Source organism: Pangasianodon hypophthalmus, chromosome 21 (genome assembly GCF_027358585.1).
Source record: "Pangasianodon hypophthalmus isolate fPanHyp1 chromosome 21, fPanHyp1.pri, whole genome shotgun sequence".
NCBI classification, from domain to species: Eukaryota; Metazoa; Chordata; class Actinopteri; order Siluriformes; family Pangasiidae; genus Pangasianodon; species Pangasianodon hypophthalmus.
The window spans coordinates 11698270-11724521 of NC_069730.1; the positions used below are offsets into that span (position 1 = coordinate 11698270).

At 37.9% G+C, this 26252-nt stretch overlaps 2 protein-coding genes across 5 annotated transcripts in view; one reads left to right on the forward strand and one right to left on the reverse strand.

The window, feature by feature from the left end:
* Positions 1-6529: 6529 nt before the first annotated feature.
* Positions 6530-10613, reverse strand: LOC113533529 (G-protein coupled receptor 55). Its single transcript, XM_026925725.3, has 2 exons — positions 10535-10613; positions 6530-8709 (listed from the first exon to the last, which is right to left on the reverse strand). Exon 2 carries the CDS (start codon positions 8700-8702, stop codon positions 7770-7772), a length of 933 nt encoding a protein of 310 aa, XP_026781526.1. The 5' UTR covers positions 8703-8709; positions 10535-10613; the 3' UTR covers positions 6530-7769.
* Positions 10614-12563: 1950 nt separating this feature from the next.
* gigyf2 (GRB10 interacting GYF protein 2) overlaps positions 12564-26252 on the forward strand; it is a 35252-nt gene continuing 21563 nt past the window's right edge. The window contains exons 1-9 of one of the 4 annotated variants that reach the window (XM_053227462.1): positions 12564-12684; positions 20022-20073; positions 20184-20322; positions 21316-21411; positions 23142-23250; positions 24161-24269; positions 25199-25239; positions 25358-25390; positions 25592-25771. In XM_053227462.1, the coding sequence (XP_053083437.1) occupies positions 12591-12684; positions 20022-20073; positions 20184-20322; positions 21316-21411; positions 23142-23250; positions 24161-24269; positions 25199-25239; positions 25358-25390; positions 25592-25771 (853 nt within the window). In that variant the 5' untranslated portion in view covers positions 12564-12590. Of the gene's footprint in view, positions 12685-20021; positions 20074-20183; positions 20323-21315; positions 21412-21698; positions 23251-24160; positions 24270-25198; positions 25240-25357; positions 25391-25591; positions 25772-26252 lie in introns of those variants that run through there. The other 3 variants (XM_034314761.2, XM_034314760.2, XM_053227463.1) reach the window with 3 other exon arrangements.

Consider the following 26252-nt stretch of genomic DNA (forward strand, 5'->3'; position numbering starts at 1 on the left):
TGTGAGTACAGTGTTCTGAAGGGTGAGAAGCTCCCTTGTTTTTGCACCATCTTTTAGAATTATGCCAAAAAATTTTACCTTGGTCTCATCAGACCATAACACTCTTTGCCACATAGTTTGGGCAGGCCTGGATGCCTCCATCTAGCCACCCTACCCCATACCCCAGACATATGGAGAATACAAGAGATTGTTGTCACATGCAGGAAGTTACAGTCCTTCGAGTCATCAGAGTCATCACTGTGGTGCCCAATTTTCTCCACTTGATGATGATGGCCTTCACGGTGTTGCATGGTACATCTAATGTTTTCCACTTCTTTTGTACCCCTCACCTGTTAGATACCTTTCGACAGTGAGATCCTGTACATGTTTTTTCTTTGCAGACCATGGTCAGATGAAACCAAGAAGATGTGAAGAAAATCCTACAGAAACAGTTAAACTTTATTTGGGGTTAATCAGAATAATTTCATTGATGATATGATGATAATTACTTTTGAACATGAGTCTGAATGTGATTGGTTCACTCTGAACACCGTCACATGCCCTATTATAAAAGGGTGTGCACACTCAGGCAACCAGGTTATTGTAAGTTTTTTCTTTTTCTTCTGGTTTCTATTTGGTTTTCACTTGAATTTTGTTGGCTGATATATCATATTAAAGGTGACAAACAATTTGACATCACAAAAACCTGCAATTTTATCAGGGGTATATACATTTTTTATATCCATTGTTCATATGTACATGTAGTCAGAAATGCACACCGGTAAGGAGAAGTAAGAGAAGATGGCTGCATGTGGACAGTATTTATTGCATTTACTATGTCACATGTCAATTCGTGACTTTGAAAGTACTCAGAATTTGTGCACATGCCCACAAGGAGTGTTTCACACTGCCCCTGGATGTAGGAAGGAAGTTTAAACCTTTTGTACATGGATTAGTACTAGTTTATACTAGATTTTTTAGAAAGCATAAATTAATGATTAAGGACATACATGACAGAATTGGTAAGTAACAGGTTTTATAGGGGGTAAGAATCAAGTAAGATTATTAATTTCATCCAGACCATAAACAAATTCCTATGAAATGTCTTTGGTGAGCTCACAATGGATTTACAGATTAGGCCAAAACTTTACATACACCTAGGCTAAAGATATTCACTCTCAGTTTTTCACATCTAATTTCATGTTACTTACCTCTTCTTTGTTCACATCAGAGGTAATGTGGCTATAAAAGGGCCTACCTTTAGAGAGAGTGCCTTTTTTTCCTTGATCCAAGCAACTCAGTCAAGACCTCAGAAAAAAATGTGGACCTCTACAGGTCCGGTTCTTCCTTAGGAGCAATTTCCTAACAACTGAAGGAACCACAAGGATCTACGCAAACAATTATATGCAAATATAAAAATCTTGAGACAACGCAGACACTGTTCAGGAAAGAGGCACACATTTAAAAGACAACAACAAAGGAATCAGGTACCAAAGTATATACTCTATATACACCATTAAGATTCCTACATTGCCATGGCCAGAAAGGCTGTTGTGCTAGGAGGAAGCCCCTACTCCAAGCCCAGCGTAAAAAAAAGCCAGTTCTCTGGTCAGAGGAAACAAAAATTGACTATTTTGCCATAATGATCAGCACTACGTACGAAGGAAAAAGTGTGAGGATTTTATTCTGCCAATCACCATCTCAACTATGAAGCATGGGGGTGGTAACATCATGTTGTTGGAGTGTTTTGCTGGAAAAGGGACTGGTGTACTTCAGAAAATAGATGGCGTCATGAGGAAAGACTGAAGCAACACTTCAAGACATCAGCCAGAAAGTTAAAACTTGGTTGTTGCTGCGTCTTCCAGCAACATACCACATAATTTGTAAAATGGCTTAAATACAATGAAGTGAAAGCTTTGGAGTGGCCTTCACAAAGCCCTGAGCTGAATTCCACAGAAAATTTGTGAACTGAACTGAAAAAGCATGTCCCACCAAGGAGACCCACAAACCTGACTGAGTTACGCCAGTTCTGTCAGAAGGAAGGGGCAAAAATTCCAGCAAAGGATTGAGAGAACCTTGTTGAAGGCTACCCCAAGAGTTTGATTTAAGTTCAAACAATTAAAAGGCAATGCCACCAAATAGTAACAAAGTGGATATAAATGTTTGACCCACTGAAAATCTGATATAGAAAATAAAAGCTGAAATAAATGTGTCTCTTAGACAATATTGCGAAATTACTTCTTATGGAAATAACATAAATACAATAAATTTCAAATTCAAATTTTTTTTGTCAAGTGCATAACCATACATAATACGACTTGCGGTGAAATGCTTTATACAACTGTTCCGACATAAAAAAGAAAATATATAAAAATATTAAAGAAAAATATTCAATACAAAGAAAAATATATACATAAAAAATATATAAAGAAAAATATAAATAAAAATATTAAATATAAGAAAAATATATACATAAGGGATTTAAAAAAAAAAGTGTATAAGACTTAATACAGGAAATGTTGAAAAAAACTCACCAAGTTTATGTAAACTTTTGGCCTCAAGTGTAAATACTTATTAATTTACTTAAGTTAGATCAGATGTATTAGACCAGACAAGAACAGGAATTTGAACCACTACCTAAACCCAAAACTGCAATATCTTTGATATTAAAAGTTTTTTTCTATGGAAATTGCAAGACAGAATAATCATCCCAGACTCCCAATGACTAGTGCTTTATCCACATTTCTGAACAGGTTTATTGCTTATACTCCCCACTGTTATTATATCTGCAAGGGATTTAAACATGCCTGGCTGGTACAAAAACATTCACCAAGTTGGCTAAAATACTGTTAAGTAAGTATTTTACTGTTACTTTTTAAAAATGAAGAATTCAAGGACAGACTATAAGAGATGGCAGATGCACTCTTAAAGGGTGTAAGTTAACTTTCGTTGATTTCTCTCAATTTGTACTTGCAGATTGCAGACACAGGAAGCTGTGGGAGGTTTTGTTCATTATGTGAAGACTTGCAGAAAACAGCATGTGTAGCTGCTAGACAAGGCCAACTGCAGATCGCATGTGAGATTAGTCTGTGAGTGTTCAGAATTGTTCAGTGTTACCAAAAAGTGTGTTCTCTTGTTGAGATTAAATGAAAAACTATTGTATGTTATGTAGATAATAGAATGCAACAAATAGTTGTTAGGGTTAAAGGGTAAGGCATTCTGTCAGTTTAAGAGAGAAATTCAATTCATTAAGTGATTTCTACGAAAGTGGAAACCTCATCTGTGAATACTTTTATATCTTTCCATCCCTTTAGCAAACAATTTAGCTGAAAGCAAATGTTCTATTAGGTTTCAAGGAAAGTCCACTTTTATTTTTATCCCACTATTAAACATGGAAACAGGGACAAAATACTGTTCAAGTGTAAGACGAGAGCAATGTACAGGATGTAACCATGATGAATTAGCGCCATCTTTTGGCAAAAAAGTCATGGCTATTCTTTCATTCACCTTCAGCAACTGCGTTATCCTTGGTCAGGGGCTTGATCCTGGTCAGGGTACCAGTGGATCCAGAGCCTATCCGAGGTACAAAGTGGGAATACACTCTGAATGGGTGGCCAATCCAGTCCACATACTCAAGCCTAGTCAAGCCTAGGGGCAATTTAGTGTTGCCAATACACCTACTGGCATTTCTTTTGATGGGAATAAACCAAAGAACCCAGACCAAAGCCATGTGGACAAAGGAAAACATGAGAAAATCCACACAGAGAGCAACCTAAGTTCAAACAGCAGACCCTGGAGCTGTGAGGGGGCAATACTATCCAATGCACCACCATGCCACCTATTCATGGATATATGTGTTTTGTGTAAAACCATTTAATTCTTCTTGTAAAATAATACATTTTTTCCAGTATAATGAGTGGATAATTAGGCCATACATTTTTAAAGTTTCTTATAGAATATATTTAAAGTTAGTTACAGCACAATTAGCTTTTTGATGGGAGGAAACCAGAGAACCCAGAGGAAAGCATGGAAAAAAGACAACAGGGGAACATGTGAAAGTCCACACAGACAGCAACCCAAGCCCAGGATCGAAGGGTAGATCCTGGAGCTCTGAGGCAATCCAGCTGTGAGAGCTGTGAAGAAAACCCCAAAAACAACAGTCAGTGACATCACCAACAACCTCCATGGGGCAGCGGTGAAGGTATCACAATCCAACATTCGAAGAAGACTTTTAGAGCTTAAACGTAGAGGCCATACCTCAAGATGCAAACCACTCATCAGCAGTAAGAATCAGAAGGCCAGATTGGAAGTTCTGGAACCAAGATTAACCTCTACCAAAGTGATGGAAAGACCAAAGTATGTCTCACTAATTTTTATTGATGATGGAACTCATGATGGGAGCAGCAGAATGAATTCTGAAGTCTACAGAAACATTCGGTCTACCAATTTACAGAGAAATACATCCAATCTAATTGGGAGGAACTTCATCATGCAGCAAGACAATGACCCAAAACACACTACCAACACAACAAAGGACTTCATCAGGGGAAAGAAGTGGAAGGTTTTAGACTGGCCAAGTCAATCACCAGACCTTAACTCAACTGAACATGCATTTCACCTCTTGAAGAGGAGACTGACAGGAGAAGCCCCGCAAAACAAACAACAACTGAAAGAAGCTGCACTACAACCTTGGAAAAGCATCACTAAAGAAGAACGCAACATTTTTGTGATGTCAGTGGGTTACAAGGTTGATGCAGTTATTGCAAGCAAGAGATATGTTTTACTTTCATTTATTTTAAGATTGTCTGTTCCAATTTGGTCATGTAAAAACTGGGTGCTCTGCCACCAAAGGTGCCTCGTTCTGCCTCGATCCTAGTTTTTAACACATCTAGATGCAAATATCAGGAAATGAAAGCTGAAGTTCTAATCTATCATCTCGTATTCATTTTTTGATCTTAAACCCAAATGTCTTCAGAGTAAACAATAGAATTGTCCTTGCCATTCCAATAATTTCAGAGGAGACTTTATATGTGTTCTCTTTTTGTGTAAAATCCTTTAATCCTTTAATCTATTTACTCCTTCTTGTAAAGTAATACATTTATTCCAGTATAATGAATGGATAATTAGGCCATACACTTCTAATGTTACTTATAGCAATTACAAATTGTTAATAGTTTATTAAACCCTAATTTTATATGTTAAAATAAAACAAATCAGAAAATAAATATGTAATTTTATTCATGAAAACAAAATCTTCATTGTAGTTCAGGTTCATTGACTGTTACTAAGTATTACAGAACTGTTTTTCTGGCTTATAATTTCCTGTTTCTCTAAGGCTTAAAAAAAGAGAGGTGAAATCATCAGCCATGATGGTAGTGAACGGCATAGAAATAGCTGCAAGACATTGCAAAAAGCTTGGCTAGAGCAATGAAATTACCGATCTGTGATAAGCCACTGAGACTCACAGTGAAACAGACATCCAGATTCAGTTTTTAGACCAAGTCCGGTCTTTGCTCAGGTGAGAATGTGTTTGCAAGTGTGTATATGGACCTGGTCCAACCTGGTCATGGTTTGTGGTATGAGTTTGTAAAAACAGACAGGTCTGGTCACCACAATTTCCTTGATGTGTACTGACATGCAACAGAACTGGAATGGTTGCATGAAGGTGATGTTCCCATGTAGTCATACTGAAAGATCTTAGACACATGAACATGAGTGTGGAACAGAATACATCTTTGCATTTAAAAACGATTTAACAGTTCAGTTTAACTGTCAAGTTTAATTTTTTAGGGATCTCACATATTTAACAGCTAACTCTGTTGTATGTATATCATACTTTAGAAAATACCATAATTAAATGGCTTATATTTTTTTAAAACTTTTTTTTAGGGTTGGGGTTAATTGTTTGTTAAAATCATGCTACTGGTTAAGTACTACAACCTACAACTGCGTTATGCACCATCGCACTGCATGATCTTCAGTGACTCTGGTCTTCCTGTATGTTGATTATTTCTGCTTCTTCTGTATGCTCCTTATTTGTTGTATAAAGTACTGCAATAAAGTATTATCAGTTAGGTTACTGGGGACAACTTAAAAAGAGAACACTATTTAACATAAATTTAAGAGGTAAGTGGCTTGCTACCATGTGCGACCATTATGGCTAAAAACATTCTACAGTAAAAACATTTTTAATGCTTCAGAAATGGTATGATATACTAGAAATATAATCAAGAATGAAATTTTTAGCTGGTGTCGCATTATTATAAACTGAGGATGACTTATTCGCAGAATGAATTACATTGTCAGTGGGTTTCTCTGCTTGAATTGTAATTTTAAGTTTCGGCAAAACAGTCGCTTTCTTTCTTTCTGCATAGTTTCCCTTCTATAGACAATCTATAGACAATCTCTCAAATAACAGTGAGTAATTTGATTTCGTATGAAATAAATCACACCATGGATTGAAAGCAGATTAAAATACAGCTAATATGTGATAAACAAATAATTCACAAGCAGGAAAGGTTTCTCTTACACCAGTCACTCTTCGAACATATTTTCTTAGATGGTCTTTATTCGGTTTGACTCAGACTGTTTACAAAATAATGGTAACTCTCCAGAGAAGACGCTATATAGTTAACCTCTATCTGGAAAGCAAAAGCAGTAATACATTTCAGCAGAATGTCCTTTACTTAATCACACCATCTATGCTCTTAAAAATAAACATGACAGAAAATACAGTCCTTTTATGGTTTTAGTTTCCTAACGACCATGTGATTGCCGGGTTTTAAAATAATTTTTGTCAGTGCTGCTAAGAGATAAAGAAAAAAAAAACTTCACCATAAATGTTACCATTCTATGGTAAGAGCATTGAAATTTATTATCAGACAACAAAAATAGTAAAGAGAATGGTTACAAAGTTAAAGGTTGTTTAGGAAACAATACAAAAATGATTGTTACTGCTTAGTATTAACTGTACCTAATATTGTATTTTACATCCATATTACACCTCAAAAAATAATAATGAATAAAAGAGTTATATTAGAAAAACACTTAAGAAATAACAAGCTTTACTTTTAAATAATGCTTATTGTATAGGATACTATGTACAGTAGGCATGTGAATTGTAGCACAAAGAGAAACATGTCTGAGGCAGAGTGAAACTGTCAGGCATGCTGCCTGTGCCCACTCTTTCACCCAACTAAAGAAAGCTGGTAGCAGTATCCTCTGCGACTCTCAGCCCTGTCCCCAATTAAATATTTACTGCTGAATAAATATTAAACTTCTCATGAACGGATCTCATGTCCTTATGACATACAGTATATAAAACTGATTAGTTTAACAAAATGGTGCTATAAGTAATTAGTCTAGATAAACCTCATAAACTTCTGAAAATTCATTTCTGAAATCTCTGTTCAGCTCGGCACGCTCCCATCGCGTGAGAACCACCTCTGACAGCCTGCCAAGGTGACTCAGACTAGAAACCCTTTTCTATCTTACACATCTGAGGCATACCATATAAAAAATCAAGGAGTTAAAAATGAGTAAATGTGTCTTGGTAAGCGTCACTGCTTTTGTTAATCCAGCATTAAAGTCTGTCTTCAGCTTAACAACATCCACAACTGATCAAACGGCCCACGGCAGCCTCTTTTTAAAAGTTATCTTTGTAAAATGGCCATTTTTCTTCTGACTCTGAGGCACATTATATTAAACAGATAACTGTATCAATAATGAGCCTTAGTAAGCAACATCATGTTTTGACAATCAGCAATCAAAAAACTTTTTTTTCTTTCTTATCAGTCTGAGCCACTTGTACTTCTAATCCTAGTGATGGACATCCTGATTCTGTCCTTACTCGCCCGTACCTCTTTGGCTACAAAGTAGTAGAATATGGCATCCAGGCAGCATGTTATGTTGGCCAGGCTGAGAGACAACTGTAAAAACAGGGAGATCTTTGTCTTGGCGTCACACTCATAGATGGTGGAGCTGCGCACCAGGTATTGGAGAAAGATTGCAAAATGGCATGGTGTGAAGGGCACCAGGAAGGCACACAGGCTGCTGTAAATGATCCGGACACCAGCTTGTCTGTCAGGAGTGCTCGTGAACTTTGGATCTCGCAGGGTACGGATACTCTGCACTGAGCAAAATATTAGCACGAGAGCAGGCAGCAGGAAGCCAAACACCTCCAGACACACAATAAGCACCGGGTGCCATCCCTTATCTGAAAAGCCATGGAAGCAGTGGAATTCTTTCTGTCCCTCTTCTCGGAATGTATAAACTGGAACAGTCGCTACTATCACAAACACCCAAATTACCGAACACACAATCCGGACACTTTTCTTGGAACGTAGGTACTTGGCGCGGAATGGGTGGCATATGCCAAGGTAGCGGTCCATGGATATGCACATGATGATGTAGATGCTCCCATACATGGCCATGAAGTACAGGCTTTCCAGGAAAGAGCAGAAATGTTTTTTGTTTGGTAACCACAGGTTGTTCGTAGCATGCATCTTGAAGGGCAGCTGAAGCAGCAAGAGCAGATCCATTACAGCCAAGTTGATCATGTAGATGGTGGATTCAGTCCATTTTTTAAAAAAAAAGCAGAACACCCAAACCGCAATGGCATTTAGGATGATGCCAAACACAAAGATGGGCACATAGATGACCAGCTCCAATTTCTGCATAAGCAAGTCCACGTGTTCAAATGTACAGCTGCTATTGTTGCTCATGGTGACTCTGAGGGAAAGAACATTTGCTTATAAAAGTCTTCAGATCTTTATTTCTAATACACCTACTCGCATACACATATTAATTACTGTACAGTAGCATTAGCAATAATGAGCAATGACTTGAGCTGTGCTTTGTATTTCTGTGGCAGAAGAAGCAGCGCAGTGATGTGCTGAAACCTAATATGCATGTTTAAATATATGTTTAAATTTGATCACGTTTATTCAGATTAATTTGAAAAATCTTTATCTTTACTTGCTGTTTCTCTTAAATGAGATTTTCTGGTTTTCCAGATAATATAACATTGCATTTTATTGAGTAGTACAATTTAAATATTTAATAAATTCCCATACCATAACTACATAATAAACATAATAAACTCCATCTTAATTGCCATTAATTAAAATCAGCTCCATTACAAACTCTGTACAAGTCAAATGGTAATAAAATCAGCGTTGAAGAGCGTACACTAAAATTAAAACTAAACAGTTTTTTCAAAGTTTGGTACAGGAATTTCTGTGTTTAAAAATGAAATTAATCTCTAATTTCATTTTAGCTCTATTGCTTTTCAGGTACCTGCTTTTGTACTGAATTTGTTGATTTGACTTTTTTCCCCTACTTTTTAAACTTTTCATCAAATAAAGCTTTGTCAAAATGAATTAAGCTCCGCTAATTTAAGCCATCGGAGTTACCTTGCCCAAAACGGTGTTAGTGAAGTGTGACAGAGATCATGTGAAAATGACTCAGTATTGTGGAAAATGAATTGCCTAACATTTGCCACATTCAATGGTATACCTGAATTTCTATGATTTAATTCACACAGTCTATATTATATAAACACACAACCCAGTGCTTTCTGCTAGAAAATATACAAGTTGTGCTCAGGTAGCATAAATAATTTTGTTTTAAATAGATTGCTCATATAATGTTCAAAAATAAGTATAGGCTTATTTATGACTTACAGAGTCATGCGTTATAACCTCAGCCTTCCTCTTTTTGGATCACACATCTTACTACTTACATTAGTACTTATGACAAAACTGTGGTATAAGTGAAAACGTTATGTTTTCAAAGGCCACAAAGCTGCTGCATTAGATGGACATTATGGCCTGGTTTCTTCAGCATGTTTTATGCATTTATGAAGAGGGACTGACAGAAACTTTTAGATGGTGCTTTAGGAACAAAAGTACAGAGATATCATTAAGTAATCTTTATGTATTGGCTCTAGCCTTTGTTATGCTCAATTAATGCCTTGTTCACAGGCATCTATGTCTATGCCTAAGCGAGCTATGCCACCTGCATCTGCAGAGTCAAAAAAAAAGTTTATGTGTATTTCTACTCTGCAAACATATTGTTGCTTGATGCAATCTACTCTATGTGCGTTGCATTTTATATATTTTTTATTTTCTTTTTGCTTGCATTATTGTGATAGGCATTAAGGAAGAAGGCTGTTTCAAATGTATTCCCGTGTACTGCAGTAAATCTAGTTCTTTAAAATGTTTAAATATAATTTGCCAGTGCTTACGTTATTCAAAACTACTTTCAATTTCAATTGACTGCTATCATCCTTATGTGCCAAATCTGTTGAACTACAATGACTGATTATTTTTGGTTAAACACATGTTAGTGGCGAAAGTATAATTCAGACAACAACAGTGTCTGTCCAGATTTTTTTAATGCTACTTTCAGTGCAAAAACAGGAACAAAAAAATCATTCAACTAAATCGAACAGTAAATAAAATGATGGACTTTTATATTTACTTTTACCTATCAAATGTTACAAATTCTAACTTCAGCTTGAATATTAAATATTTTTTAACAAAGTAAATCTTACCAACGTAAATGTGCTCTGATGTGAGTGTCTGACACTTTCCTGAAAGCAGACTGTGGCGTCAGATAAAAACACTTCTTCTTTTAAACTATGTAACCACATCCTTGGTATGAGAAACCTACTGGTGCCCTTGTCTACATAACCTGCAAGAACATGTTTAGAACAGCAAGCTGTTTGTCTCAATCAACTGTACATATATATATGTTAGATTCAATGATCAAGTGAGATTAAAATTATCTGATATTCCTGTTTTACATCAAACTCATGAAAACTAATAAGTGCCATTAGATTGATTGATTTTTATTGTGATTAGCATGTAATTAGCATATTACAGCACAAACGCCAAGTCCAGCATATTCTCGGTAATATGGCCTCATAACTAATTTAAACGACAGTGGGTAAATTATTATGCTTAGCAACGAACTACAGCCATTGTAGTGTTGCTGCTTATCATGTTAACTTGTAATATTGAGATGGATGGATTCTGGCTGCTATATGGGATCAGTTTACCATGTATTTGTGTAAATGGCAAGTGAAAATGGAACAGTTGTGTAACTGCAGTGACTAAATGGGTTGTGAATGTTGAACCTAACCAACCTGAAAAAGCACTTCATTACTTGTGTATACTTGCGTGTATATTAAAAGCAGAGTTTCCAGTTGATTAATAACCATACTTCCTCTGCCGATCAGAACAGCATGAATTTTTCTGGGCATGGATTCCACATGTTGCTTCATGTACTATTGTTCATTATCTGAACTGAACTTGGGATGTATATTAACAGTGGTGTAATATTTTTAACCAGATACATCACCATGACAATTTTTTATGAAACGCCAAACCTGGTTAGGTACTTATTCACTCTTAACATGCACAGTTAGACCATTTCTGTGCTCATGCATGAACATTCGTGAAACCTAACACAGTAATTGGTATAAATTTTCTTCCATGTGTTCAAACCCTTTGCACTCAATTGTACGTAGAAGATGCTACTCCTTAAATATTTCCAAAACTTATATCATGTTTCCTGGCTACTTGTCCACTCTGGCCATAAAATAGGACCTATTTAGAATAACATGTAATCTTCATTTACAGACAGTTTGTAAGTTGGAGGAAGAAGCTGACTGCTGAATACTGGCAGCATGAAGACATGGAGAAAGAGGAAAAAGACACCATAGGTGGGCAACTTGCTTGATGATGATGGTGATGATGATGAAGATGATAATGGCGATGATGATAGCGATGATGATGATGATGATGGGGAGGTGGTGGAGGAAGAGGAAGAAGATAAAGAAAGTGCTGTAACTTGCCATTGTCTTCAGTTTGGTAAATATGTGTGGAAGGTAGATTGTGTGTAGGCCAGCTTTATGTTAGTATTTTGTACCAATTCATTTTTGTCTTTATTTGGTTATTTAGTATCTCAGACATTTCTCCCACCTCCCAAAACCATGCCAGTAGGTGAACTGATTACCCCTAGGTGTGAAAGTGTGTGCATGGTGTCCTGAGACAGAGTGGCATCCCATTCAGAGTGTATTCCCATCTTGTGCCCAGTGTTCCTGGGATAGGCTCCGGATCCACCATGAGCCTGACCAGGATGAAGCAGATACTGAAGATGAATCAATGAATGAATGAATGAATAGATGGATGAATGAATGAATGAATGAATGAATGAATGAATTGATGAATGAATGAATTCATTTGAGCAGACTGAACATCTCATTTTCAGTTGGCTTTCAAGTGAACATTATTACTGTTTTTTTTTTTGAGTGAATAATTGAACAAGAATGTTATATAGTCATAATTCTTGATGTTCCTGATTACAAACTCTTACTGCAGAAATCACAAATTGTGGCCTTTTATATACACAAGAGGACTTTTCAAAGTATCAGTATCGTGACGAGCATCAGGACAAGTGTTGCGATGATAGTCTTATTACTTGGTGCTGGACTGAAAGAGAATCAGGGGTCTGTCCCATCCCTCATGTTAAAGCTGCTTACTGAGGCGGACAGGTGCTGTAAGTGCAGTGGTCAGTGATTTCCCCATCCGGGCATTTTTCAGGAAATGCGTGGTCATGTGACACTTTCTCAGCCATCTTGTGGATACGCAAAGAGCGACAACTCGCACCCAAACTCATCGCTGTCAGTTAAAAGCAGAGGTAAGACAGCGAGGCTGGGGTATACAGGTTTGCTGTAAAATAAAGCGTAGCTGAGTATTAGGTTGATTCCAGTGGTGTATGGCCCCCAAAATGTAGGAACTGAAATCGTTTAGCCGAGATGTTGTTACCCCGCATGGTTGCTTCATGGCCCTGAAACCGCGGGCTCAATTATAGTCGGCTACCGCATAGGAGTCGAGTGACGCCGGTGTAGCTGTAGGCAGGAAACCTGTAGCTAATGCTACTAGCCGTGTAGCCAGAAACCCCCGCGGTAGGCCGCACGAAGGAGTGAGGGGTTAAATGATTAACTCGTATCAAGCCTTGACTACATTAACGCCTGTTTTGCTTAGCACTACTATTTAATATGTTGTATGCCTAGCGTTAAGAGTGGCTAATGCCAGCATACATGTGTTGTAGTTAGCTAACTAGCTGGCTAGCTAGCTGGCTAAGTACTTGTGTACAGCTGGCACAAAAGTCACCACGGCACTGATTTAACTTTAGGCTAATGTGCGATAGCATGACGCGCAAACCAGCTAATGACCACAGTCTGCTAATAACCTAAAGCCTGATACAGTGTTCAGAAAGTGCGTTAGGTATCTATATCTCCGTCTTTTGGTTGTATTTCAAATAGTGACGTTAGTGAATTATAAACTGACTTATTAATGCTGGACTTGAGCTAGCAGTGCTAGTTAGCTAGCTATCTAGCACATGCATGTGATGCTAGTTAGCTATCTGATTATTTCATCTAATCATGGTACTAAACTTGCTACGTATATTAGCTTCATCTTGCGTGATGCATCTTGACTGATTGTATGCTTTCTCTACTGGTAGCCAGAACAGCGGATAACTCGACAGTCATCGAGGATTTTAAGCGTCGATTATCTTAGCTAGCCATGTTAGTCTTTCAGCTAAGTAGCTAACATTTAGGACTGACATCTGCCAGCTCTACACGTCTGTATGTAGGTGAGCTCGTCACTGTGCAGTGCTGTAGTGGAGATGTAGGCCTAAGTACACGTCATGTCCGTGTGTGGATTTTAAATGGGCCAAGTCACTTCATGCACTTTGCTGACTTGGTCAGTTGGCGATGGTGGAATCCCAAACGGCCAAACATGTAGTGCACTACATAACGTGTGAAGGCCATTCCTTCATATCCCCTTAGTGCACTTACACAGGGAGTAGGACCTGGCTGTATTTAGTTACTTGAGAAGCTCAGCTGGCTACACACTTGTCTTCCTCTCTGGGCCGACTGCCAAGTCAGAGTAGTGTCATGCTTTTTAAAGTGGACACTGGCAGTGAAATCAGCACTGCTTATTTATTTTTTTTACCTCCTCTAGGTGCCTATTAGAGTAAAGGCACATCAGGGGAAGCAATCTGAACACTGCTGAGAAGTTTGACTTATTTAGGAAGACACCTGTTAGCTGGAAAGTTGACAGATTTGCGGCTCTCAGCAGTTGTTGGGGTAGAACGCACTAACACGCACTGCACATAAGGGATTTTCACACATGAAATAGTTAAGCCTGGGTCATTCTGATCCCCGGGTAAACGGAATCCTGGGACATCTTGTTTGACGTTTCCCATCGCTCATACTTTACCATGGGTTAACAATTAATCCTTGGTATTAATAATCTGTCATTTCACACTGTACATTCCTAAACCCTGAGTTAACATCCTTATTTGCACATTTGCAGTGTTAACAACCGTGATTGGATAAACACAGCGTGCAACTGGTTTCAATAACAGAATATCTTGTGCTTTTGCATCAATGAGAAAAGATTTCTGATTGGGTGTCGCCGCATTGTTTCACACTGTATGTTTGGCACAGCAGCGAGGGGCTAACCCTGCTTCAGAGCAGGGTTTCATAACCCCAGGTAAACAGCGGTGCTAACGCCGCTTCTAAATTACAAGTGTGAAACGTTCCTCTACCTGGGGTTAAAAGTGTGGTTTAGAACGATGATAGCCCAGGGGTTAAGCGCAATGTAAAAATCCCTGTAGAGAATATATTGACATTTACCTCATAAATCAAGTTAGTTTCAGCTTTTTTCCCCCCCATTAGATTAATTTCAGCTATACCGCAAGGATAAGTGCTTGATTCCAGTTTACTGCTTAAGTCTTAATGTTCTAAAATCTGTTGTTAAATTGTTTGCATTGTCTTTTTAATGTGGTCTGTTAATGTTACGATTAATCATGTGACGTGATTAGCACCATCTCATGTCTGTTGGTTGTTCATGTTCTTTCTGATCTGGGACACACAGATGTAAAATGTACATTAAAAAATTAAATTCGTACTTAAATGCATAAGGCTGCTTGCTTGTGTGAAGAGTAAGGGCTTTTGTGCTCAACAGGTTACATCTGAGGTGATTTCAAATCTTTCAAGCTTTCAGTATTTTCAAGACTGTGGACAAAAACAGAGTTTATCGTCCTCAAAAGCCATCACACGTTTGCCAAAGAGCAGCTAGCAGTTCTTACTTTGTTACTGTTTAATTCAGGTTAGTGTCTCCATGATATTGGGGGAAATTAGAATTACAATCAGAAGAAACAAATTGTTGCTAATTGTGTCAAAGCTGCACAAGCCTCAAAGGGCTTAACGTATAAAGTAGCTTATTTGTGGCATGTGTTGGATGCAAATTTATGTTGAATCACTTCATGTAACTCTCAGGTTGCCTGAAAATGATTGGAATGTAACCTGTAACTAGATGCACAAAAGTTTGACATGTAGAGCCAGCCAGAGTGAGAAGTTTGAGTCTATGCTAAAAATTGCAGTTTGTACCTGCACGATATTTTCCAATGAACCAATTAAATTCCAATTAAAGGAATGAGTCATTTACAGAGACAATAAGTGAACTTATCAGATTTATTCACCCATATTCTCTGAAAAAAATTAACTAATGTGTAATTATTTTTTCTACCGTGAATATTCCATACTAGGCTTATGCGATATAGAATTTTTTCCCTGCTTGCAATTTACCATTCTAAAAAGTTGTGATAAAATGATATATTTTAGGTGATAGGAAAACAAACATTACCACCATTTCAGCTTTGAGGAGAGTACGGGGGGGTGTAATATCATCTGTGCAGTCGAGAACTGCTTGCCTGTGTTGTGCCCAGTTTTGACTCCTTGGCAGAGTCCAGCTTCCTCTGTGTTAGAGTATGCGTACCAATGCAGCACTTTTACTCGCGTTTCTGTTGCGTACGTGCACTGTTAGGAAGCTGAATAAATATGTAGTGTAGTTATGCCAAATTACAAATGACTTCAGTAATTTTGGTGATCATGTATTGTTTTCAGTTAACGCACACAATTACAAGCGCGCGCTCTGGCAGATTTAAAACAGTCATCAATTAACGATCAAAATGAACAAATTTGTTATTAGAGGAGAAAAAAGATGTGAGGAAAATACTAATGAACATATGCAAACAAGAAGAGTCGCAGCATCAGCAGTGAAGCTAGGAGAGTGCTTGAAGAATGGAAGAATCAGTTTGCTGTCAACGAGCGAGATGGACAGCCTTTCTGCTGGCTCTGTAGTAAAATACTGGGTGTATGCAAAACTTACAATGTCAAAAGACATTTCGATATCACCCATGCAACTTTTGACAAGAAATATCCACCTGGATCTCAGGAAAGAGCTCTCAAGATAACTGGTCTTGAAAAAAATGTCATTGCTGAACAGAATACAATGCGAGCTAGCTTAAAAGTGTCTCAGGCCGTGACATTAGCAACGTTCAAAATTTCCTGGCTCCTTGCCAAACACAAAGAGAATTATACTCTCTAATAATAATAATAAATCTAATTGTAAGCATTTAGATACCTTAATATCTGGTTAGTTTGCATTGGTGACGTCACATGTAAATGATATGCGACCCGTGAGACTTGAACTTGGATATAGTGCGGCCCACTGAATAAAAAAGGTTGAGAACCACTGATCTAGGCACTCTAGGGTCTAACATACGTGCACTGTACATCCTAGGTAGTGCACTACATAGTGCATGCTATATAAAAGCCACAGAAAAAGACTTCTGTGGAAAAGCCAGACGTAAAGTATTTTTCTGTCCAGCACCTGTGCCATTAAACACAATAGAGTAGCTGCTTATGAGCCAGTAGACTAACTAGGTTAATGTGGACCTTTTATGACGAGTCATCAAACCATTATATTGTGTTCAGATATATGTGGCATTTTTACAATCTAAGATTTACAACTATTGTGTCTGTAAATAATTAAAATTCACATTGAGTAAATTAATTCAAAATAAATATGCAGGATATATTCATTGCATATCTGATTTATCACCTTTTGTGTAAACACGGGTTATGCAGATTGATTTAGATTAGATTTAGCGTTACTGTCATTGTGCATAGTACACGTACAAAGCCAGTGAAATGCAGTTAGTATCTAACCAGAAGTGCAAATAACAAAGTAGCATATTGAGTGATGTGATGCAAGAAAGAGACAAATGAGGTAGGATGGTAGTAAAGTGCAAAGTGACAAATAAAAAAGTGATATGATATGAGTAACATGAGTCCCAGGGTATGGAGTAATGTAATCCAACACAGTACAGTACAGTACAGCTGAACCTAGGTGCAAATGGAATTGTGTACAAGTGAACATGGATCCAGTGACATGAGTGGGATCCAAAGACACTGCATTACAATTAAATGTAAGATGCATGTAGAAGAATGTGCAAAACTATGCAAGTTGTATATAGATAGTCAAGGTACAAAGAGCAGTGGGAGAAATGGGGGAAGGATGATTGCAAGGAGTTCAGCAGATTGACAGCTTAGGGGAAGAAGTTGTTTTAGACTGTTCAAAAGGAGAGGCTTCTGTAGTCCATGGTTAGGTTGAGAGATGTCCTTCATGATGCCTCTCACTCTCCATAGACACCGTTTGCTCAGTGGTAGCGGTAGCTCAGTAGCGGAAGTGGTAAAGTAATATGACCTGTGTTCAACTATAAGGTGTTTGAAGTCATGTCAGGAAAGTAGACCTAATGGTGCTCGTTATAGTTTTATTTTTACCATTAGGCCGCTGTCAGTTTTATCCTTTATGTAGACCTGTTGAGTAGGTGAGACACAAGCTTCTGTCCTGTCCTTCTGGGTTTAATGGGACAGAAAAGAGGGACAGCACAGCAGCATCTCAGCTATGACCACCTCTCTTTCTGTCCTTACAAATTCAGGGGTGCCTGACAAGCAGTTCATGTGTATGGTCTGTTTGTCCTTTGTAAAGTTACCTGGTAGACAAATACGTTTAACTGGCTCCTGAAATAACTGTCACCAGAGTTTTTTTTTTTTTTTCTTCTCTCAACAGTCAAAGAAAGAAAAGAACCTGCTCTCTGCTGACTTTTGCCAAACAAATGTTTTCGTTTGTTATGTTTGTTTTAAGCACAATCCGTTTCGCGGTGGTGCAACCTTGATGCTCTGTAGCACACGCTACCTGTTCTGAAAAGAGCCACTCTGCCGTGTGCAGGTAATAGAGGTTGTGCATGCTATGATTTCCAACTTTTAAGATCACAATGTGATAAAACTGATTAAAAATATGATTTGTGCAGCACTCCTAAAACACTATCTAAATGGTGTAATGGTTTAAAACTCTATTTTTAAAAGCACCTTCAGTATTTTTGGGCTTTCTGATCAACTTTCAACAGCCACAATGTGTTGATGTTGAATGTATGGTAATTAATCACCTACATATTTGCTCTAACTATTGTTGTGAAATTTAGAGCTTCTGCATAGCATTTCTATTCTATGTTAAAGTTCTCAGGCAAATGAAGCTGTCTCTGTTCAACAAGAACACCCTTCCCTAATTGGGTGAGTCCTTAAAATAGCTTTGGCTACAGCAGCAGTCTAGGCATTGAGGTCAGACTTTAGAAGGAAATGAACTTTGATGTCAATGGTTTTGAGTGAGAAGAGCCCCACAGTAGTAGTTTATAAAAAAAAGCTGACTAATAACACACATTTGTCACCTATTACTGTCTTTGTGTAACCTTAAGCCTGGGAGTCTGGAGAGTTTTAATGTAGATTAGCCTACAAGATGGCACTGAATCATGACAGTGCTTTTCTTTCTAGCATCAACCACAGGCAAACGTAAAGTGCTTCCTGCTAGAATCAAATGGAAAATTAATTTCACAGTGAGTGCACGCATAAATGTCGACTTATTGTTGTATCAGTTGCAGTAGATGTTTGAGCATTTTGGATACATAATACATTTACAGAATAAGATGCAAATTATACTGCTATATATGTTAAATCTATTGTTTTATTTAACATGGGTTATCTGATAATCATATTTGAATATAGGTCAGAAATTTCCCACGTTCACATGTTAGTATGTGTGTGGGGAGTGTGTGTGTGAGAGATTCATCAATAAACAAAAAATACACAGGTATATGAAATACTGTTATGACTGTTATAGCCCCTATACAATTTTACATACATCTGTGTATGCTAGTATGAATTACCACTCAAAATATATGCCAAAAGAGCAGTCTTTAATAAAATGGGGCATGAGCCAATCACCGTGAGAATATGTAGTGATTTATGCAGGTGGTTTGATCTCTGAGATGAACAGGATCTTTCTGCCAACCACAGGTTCTCGACTTCTGTTGTGCTCTCGCTTATTTTCTTTCAAGGCTACTGGAGAATGTTTTGAGTTCATTAATATGAAATAAAGAACATACTCTGGTGGATAACTTAGCTAACAATAGACATGTATATATGTAACATCAGTTTAGAGTGTTTGTTAGGGATGCTTTCAAAAAAAATAAAGACAAAGATTTTGACTCAAAAGATTAAACAGGCATAAAGCAAAGTGTCAGATCTAACTTGTTACAAATTATGTTAATGGTGATGATAATTAGAAAGAGATTAAGTACACTTTTATTTGGACCCATGCTCTCCTGTGAGCAGTATGAGAACTCGACAGCCATCATTAGACAACTGATTATATAAAAGATTATGCTTTGTTAACTGTTTTCTGCAAAAAACTGCAGAATCACCTAAAAATACACCATTCAGTTTTCAAGATTGCCACAATTTCCGACTGCATAGCTTGTAATATTATGCCTTCCTGTACTCACCTTAAAACTGAAATGTGGAAATGCTCGTTTTCTTGTCTTTTTAGACCCACTGTTCTGGATGATTAAATTGTTTATCACAATATTTTAAAATGTATAATCACGATCAGGGAAAATCAGCATGGCACATGCCTACTGTATAGACATGCTCTTATATTGGTCTTAACTGAATGTATCGAAGTACATTTTTCTACTTTATTGTTATACATATAAATATAGAGAAGTCTCCTGTTAAATGTTTTGTATATCGTTTTGAATTTGTATCTTTCTACTATCTTTAGACTTTCTAGGAAAAATGGCAGAAACCCAGACACTTAACTTTGGACCAGAATGGTAAGTTATTGTTGAAATCAGAATATTTTGATTTTTTTTTTTATACAAAAGTATTAGAAATAATTGATGAGCTCATTTTTTCAGCTAATGCACCTCTCTCACACACACAGGCTCCGTGCTTTGTCTGGAGGAGGTGGGAGCAGCAGTGTGGCTTCTCCACCACTCTCGCCTGCATTGCCAAAGTATAAACTTGCAGACTATCGCTATGGGAGAGAGGAGATGCTTGCACTTTATGTAAAGGATAACAAGGTAGACAGTAGTCCATGGATGGCACTTTAAAGAGTTATGGTGTTCGTATTGCATCTCATCTTGCTTAATTCAGTCTGTTACCTTTAAATATGTCATAGCCAAACATAATATAGCATTTTCAATTGCACCTTTAAGTGCTGCTTTAGCAAAAACAGCATAAACATGTTTAAGATATGAACATAAAGTTTAAGACAGAACATGAAAATCAAACTAAATTATACTATGGAAACTACCTAAATGAGAAAGGGCTGTCAAAAATACACAAAGCTGTTGCAAGAGATGACCTTGACAAGTCTATTCTGAAACGTCCAGTTTTTCTCTTAGAACTGGATGAGACCGCAGACATACATTATATGGCTGAAAGTATGTGGACACCTGACCATGACACCTGTATGTGCTTGGTGAACTTCCTATTCCAAAGGCATGGCATTAATATTGAGTTGTTCCGCCTTTGCTGCTGTGACAGCCTCCACTATTCTGGGAAAAGTTTCCATTAGATTTTGGAGCATGGCTGTGGGGATCTGTGCCCATTGTGCAGTTGGCATTCCAATTCATCCCAAAGGTGTTCAGTGATGTTAAGGTCAGGGCTCTGTGCAGGCCACTTGAGTTCTTCAAAACCAACCTTGGCAAACCATATCCTGGTTTCATGGACTTCGCTTTGTGCACAGAGGCGTTGTCATGATGAAACAGGTTTGGGCCCATTAGTTCCAGTGAAAGGAAATCTTAATGTTATAGCATACAAAGACAATCTAGACACTCGTCTGCCTCCAAATTTGCGTCAAAGTTTCGGGGAAAGCCCATATATGGGGGTCATGGTCCACATACTTTTGATCATACGTGCCATTCATTGTTCAGGAAAACGCTTGTTCAGGAGCACCCGCCCACTCACTGTTGTGGTTCATATTTGAACCGTCATATTGGATTTTGTTTTTCTGATGTCATACTTCAGTATGGATGTCCTACTTCAACCTTGCCTATGGTTTGTTGGTATAGATTCCTGTAGATCTACATGACAAGGAATTTCTGCCTATTTTACAAGAGGAGCCCCTACCCCCGCTGGCCCTAGTCTCATTTACAGAGGAAGAACAGGTGAGGTTGGTCGGGTGTTTCAACTAACGCTTGACACAAGTATAATCCATGCTTATGGTTTAGCATAAGCACAAGCTATGCTGCTCTGAGAAGAACGCCTACTGTCCAATGTCAAAGCTTATCATGTTTTTCTTTTTACATGTATGTTAAAGCTTAACATTATATTTAATAGCTGAAATGTTACAGCACAAGACCAGGAAGTTGGTCTGTCAGCAGAGAGAATATACTGTGTAACACCATGAAAAATGGTGTATGATTTCTGAAAAATATACCTTGTTTTCTCCCAGTTGGGTATTGCCAGTTCTTTCCCACCAGCTAGTTCTTTTCTATTCCACTACTGCAATCAGTCTGGGAAGGTGAGGGCAGGAATGCAACACATGAAACCAGCCACCACATCTTTTTGAACGACTGGGGCAGCTGAATTGCTTGGAGGAGAGCACTAATTGCGCTTTCTATATACAGTAGTTAACAGATGCCTGTAATTGGCTAGTATTTCTCTGATCAACAGGAAAAACCTCCTCTCCAAGAGGCAAGGTCAGTTGCGCTCTGCGTCCCAATCGTTGGTATTTGTTACTTATGATTTTATACTTTATGATGATACAGCAAAAACTAAGCCTGTTGGCCCATGCATTTTAAAAGAGCGAGAGAGGATGTGTGACATGAGCGAGTAAGGATACTTTCACTTATGTACCGTTTAGTCTATTTGAATCAAGCTTTGGTGCAATTTCTCAGTTTGTGCAGGTAGTTTAGACAGGTGAGGACGTGGCCCCTAAAAACAACTTTATGCACCAAAATATCTGGGTGAAAAAGCTATTTGACCCAAAATCGTCGCACGTGCAGGAAGTGAACCAAATATAGTCCATTTTTTGGGTTACAGGCAGCCTTTTTTTTTTGTAGATGTGAGCTGCTTAACCGACCAGTGTGGCATAAACTGAGCTGTAGTGCGCCAGAAATGTGGTTGTGTTCTGGACTGAGAAGCAATAAGAGAAAGTAATGCAATACACACTGTGTTTTAAAATACAGTGTGTCCCAAAGGTCTCCATACATAAGGGAAATTAACACTTTTTGGCAAAATGTCTTCCAAAATTTTTCATACTTAGTTTATATTATATAGTTTTTCAGGTAGCCTTTAAGAATGCCTTTGACAAAAGAAGAATGTACTGCAGTCATTCTCGTGGCTGGATCGGAAAGTTGTCGCAAGGTTGCGATGGACATGCAATTACATGCATAACACCATATGTGTAAATACGAGTTCATCAAAGTTACATTTTGCCAAAAAGTGTTAATTTCTCCGAAGCATTGAGACTTTTGGGACACCCTGTAATTATTTATATAATTATCTGTTAATTATGATATTGATATTTAACACCAGGTCCGTGTTCTCTATGCTGATTTTAGTGGTTTCTATTGCAGCATTTCTGAGTTTCATGAATACCTTTTCAGATGTACACGCCTTTTAGTTTGTTTATTTATGTGCCGTGTGAAACCAAACCAAATAGCAAACGTACCAGAGGCCACACCAAGAGGCCAAGAAAACAGGAATACCACTGCAACAGTCTTAGAAAAACAGGCAACGTAACACACAATTTTGTGTTTAATGTGTGAAATTGGAATAATTATTTATTCAGGGTGATAAATGGTAAAATGTGGTGCTTTTGTAGCCCATGTTAGCCCACACGTCTGGCCTCAGCCATACTTTAACATTATGTTATGTGTGTGGTGTTCAACAGAGGAATTTCTCCATGTCAGTAAACAGTGCAGCAGTGCTGCGCCTGACCGGACGAGGAGGAGGTGTGGTAGCAGGGGCACCACGAGGTCGAAGTTCTTCACGTGGGCGCGGTGAGTACTCTCAACCACAGTCACGCTTTCATTCCCATCTTCCTCCCCAAACTCTAAAAAACAGAATAAATGAGAAAAACATGAAGCTGTGTATCATCGGTGTAAACCAATGTGTCATAACTTGAATGTGTTTGATGTGAACCAAAAGCAGGATGAAGACTTGATGACTTCATACAGGATATATTAATATATATGTTGTGTATCCTAAAAATTTATAATAGTTTGTCAGTGCTACTGGGTCGAAAAAAAAGTAGTTTAACTTCTTACAAACTAAGTGACTCGAATAGCTTTGTTACTTGCTGCCCAAAACAGCATGACATGATTTTTGTTTTGTAGTTTAATTATTCATTTGAGACCATGTTCATTTACAACTCATCTAGATGTCATACAAACTACTCACTATTTGACCAAAGTAGCATTAGATGATTATTTCTGATAGGGTAGGAAAGTTAGATACAGTTAGGTCTGGAAGTATTTGGACAATGACAGAGTTTTTGTGATTTTGCCTTTATACACCACCACAATGAATTTAAAATAAAACAATCAAGATGTGATTGAAGTGTAAAAAATATGGCATTTACCATTTAGGAATTACAGCCATTTTCAACAAAGTACCTCCATTTTCAGGGGCTCAAAGGTATTTGTACAAAGTGACATAATTGTAAATATAACCATAATTTTAATACTTGGATGAAAATCCTTTGCAGTCAGTGACTGCCTGAAGTCTGGAGCCCATGTTCTCAAAAATCACAAAAACTCTGTCATTGTCCAAATGCTTCCGGACCTGACTGTATATGAACATAACTCTGTGATACGCCCAGAAAACCGAATAAGGTCGGAAAACTCAATACAGCGTAGTCGTGGCCCATTATGATTTTAAGTGTCTGTGTGTTATGTCTTACACCTGCAGGTCGAGGAAGGGGGGAAGGAGGGTTTTACCAAAGAAGTTTTGATGATGTGGAGGGTGGCTTTGGTCGTGGAGGGAGAGAGATGCATCGTTCTCAGAGCTGGGAGGAAAGGTAACCCTCTCACATTGCCTGATTCTTCTTGACCATTCAGAACTACTGATCTATGGTCAGAATCTGTAAACACATTTTTTTACTCCTACAGCAGAAATCTTTGGACCTCAGCAGCTGTATTTGTGATATCTGATCCACATTTAGAAAAGGGGGAAAAAATAGTTAAAGCAACACTTTCACTTTTGCACTTGAAGAAAATGAGCTGTTAGCATGGGTCTGTTTTAGTATGTGTGAAAATCAGCCCTCCAAGAAAGAAGGCTTATGGTAATAAGGGGATGTTCAATACGAAATTCAGATGCTTCCATTTAAGAGAAACCTAAATCATTCTTAACAGAATAACTGGAAATAATAATGAATTATTATTAATTAATGGTTATTTCCCAAGAATTGGACTGTTTAATCGATATTAAATGTTCTGAATAAGTTCACAGTAACAGGTTTCACACTTTTATCGATGGCCAAAAATGATTTGATTTTTTTAATTTTTTATGTTTTAGTGAGTGTTGTTTGTCGTCTACACCACAGGGCAGTGTAAGAAACTTGGAGGACAGTGCTATCTGCCCTCATCTGCTAATTGGCTAGTGCCGCTGTTATTCTTATCCAAAGAGCATGGCCAATTTTGGTTTTTTGCCCAAAATTCAGATTTAGACTTACGATCTCCCTACTACAGAGTGCCACTTGAGAGCCCAAGACATTGCATTTTAATATCATTAAGTAATGTGCACTTCCAATAGACTACAAAGTATATGCAGTCATTTTTATGGCGAAGCAACCCGGTTATTTACTGAGATATTAAAAGCTATGTTACGATATTAAGACTTGTATTATAAATACATCAGCAACCAAACAATGAACTTTGTTTTTATTTTTTAAACACCATCCGCTGTCACTACTGACACAACTGTATGGTCTTTTTTCCTTTTATCAAGGGGAGACAGAAGATTTGAAAAGCCAAGTCGAAAAGATCCAGGTTGGTACAGCAAATATTTGCTCAGTTTACCTATTTACAACCTCTTTACGTGTTTAATATTGGGAATTTGAGTGTCCCTCGCATGCTTGAATTAATTTCTATTCTTTCATTCTCTTAGATGGCGCTCCAGCCCACTTTCAGCTCAACCACTGTAAGTATAACCACTGCTTATAACAGCTTTAGTTTTGCTAGATTTTATAGTTATGAATTTTATTGCATGGCTATTGTGAGTGATTCTATATGGTTGAGTGCCAACGTTACCAATTTAATTTAATGTTGCACTTCTGTCTTTGCTTCTTTCTTCTTTCCTTGTTTCTCTGCCCCCCACGCACACTCTTACATACACACACAGTGCGGGCGAATTACGAGGACGGTGGTACAGGCCTGGTGCGAAAGCACGATTTCACGCGCTCTGAGAGTGAGAATTGGCGGCTGTCGCGTGATGAACAGAACGGTGAGGATGAGGAGGGTGGCGGTTGGCGTCTAGCAGGCTCCCGCCGGGATAACGAGAGATGGTGCCCACCGAGTCCAGGTGGGAGCCTTCATATCTCGATATCTCCATCCTCCTTCTGTTTAATTGTTCTCTAATCTCAACTGCACTACATCTTTGCCATGCTAAGAAGAATGGAGAATGGCATTTATGGCAAATGTTACCGATTCTCTTAAATGGAAAGAAGAAAAATTTTTGCAGTGGATTCCTGAGGGTTTGTCAGATTTGTCTCAGTTGACGACTGGCAATGACTTTTTTTTTTTTTATTTCAAACAGTCAAGACATTTGTATTGTCTCTTGGGTCCTCCATTTTAATGAATGAAATTATACACAACTTTGTAATTAACCAGTATAAATCAAGAGGATGGATGTTAATGCACTTATTGAGTGATGGCAGTTGATGTCCCAGGAGTCTTATAATTGCACACACACACAACCCTGACTGTGTTAGGGTCAAGCAGATCCTGATGCAGTTCTGTTCCCTTGAACTAATGATTGGCATTCCTGAGTGAGTTTAACTACA

Bases quoted from the DNA above. Each gene is read 5' to 3' on its own strand.
- LOC113533529 (XM_026925725.3), bottom strand. From the start codon at position 8,702: ATGAGCAACAATAGCAGCTGTACATTTGAACACGTGGACTTGCTTATG.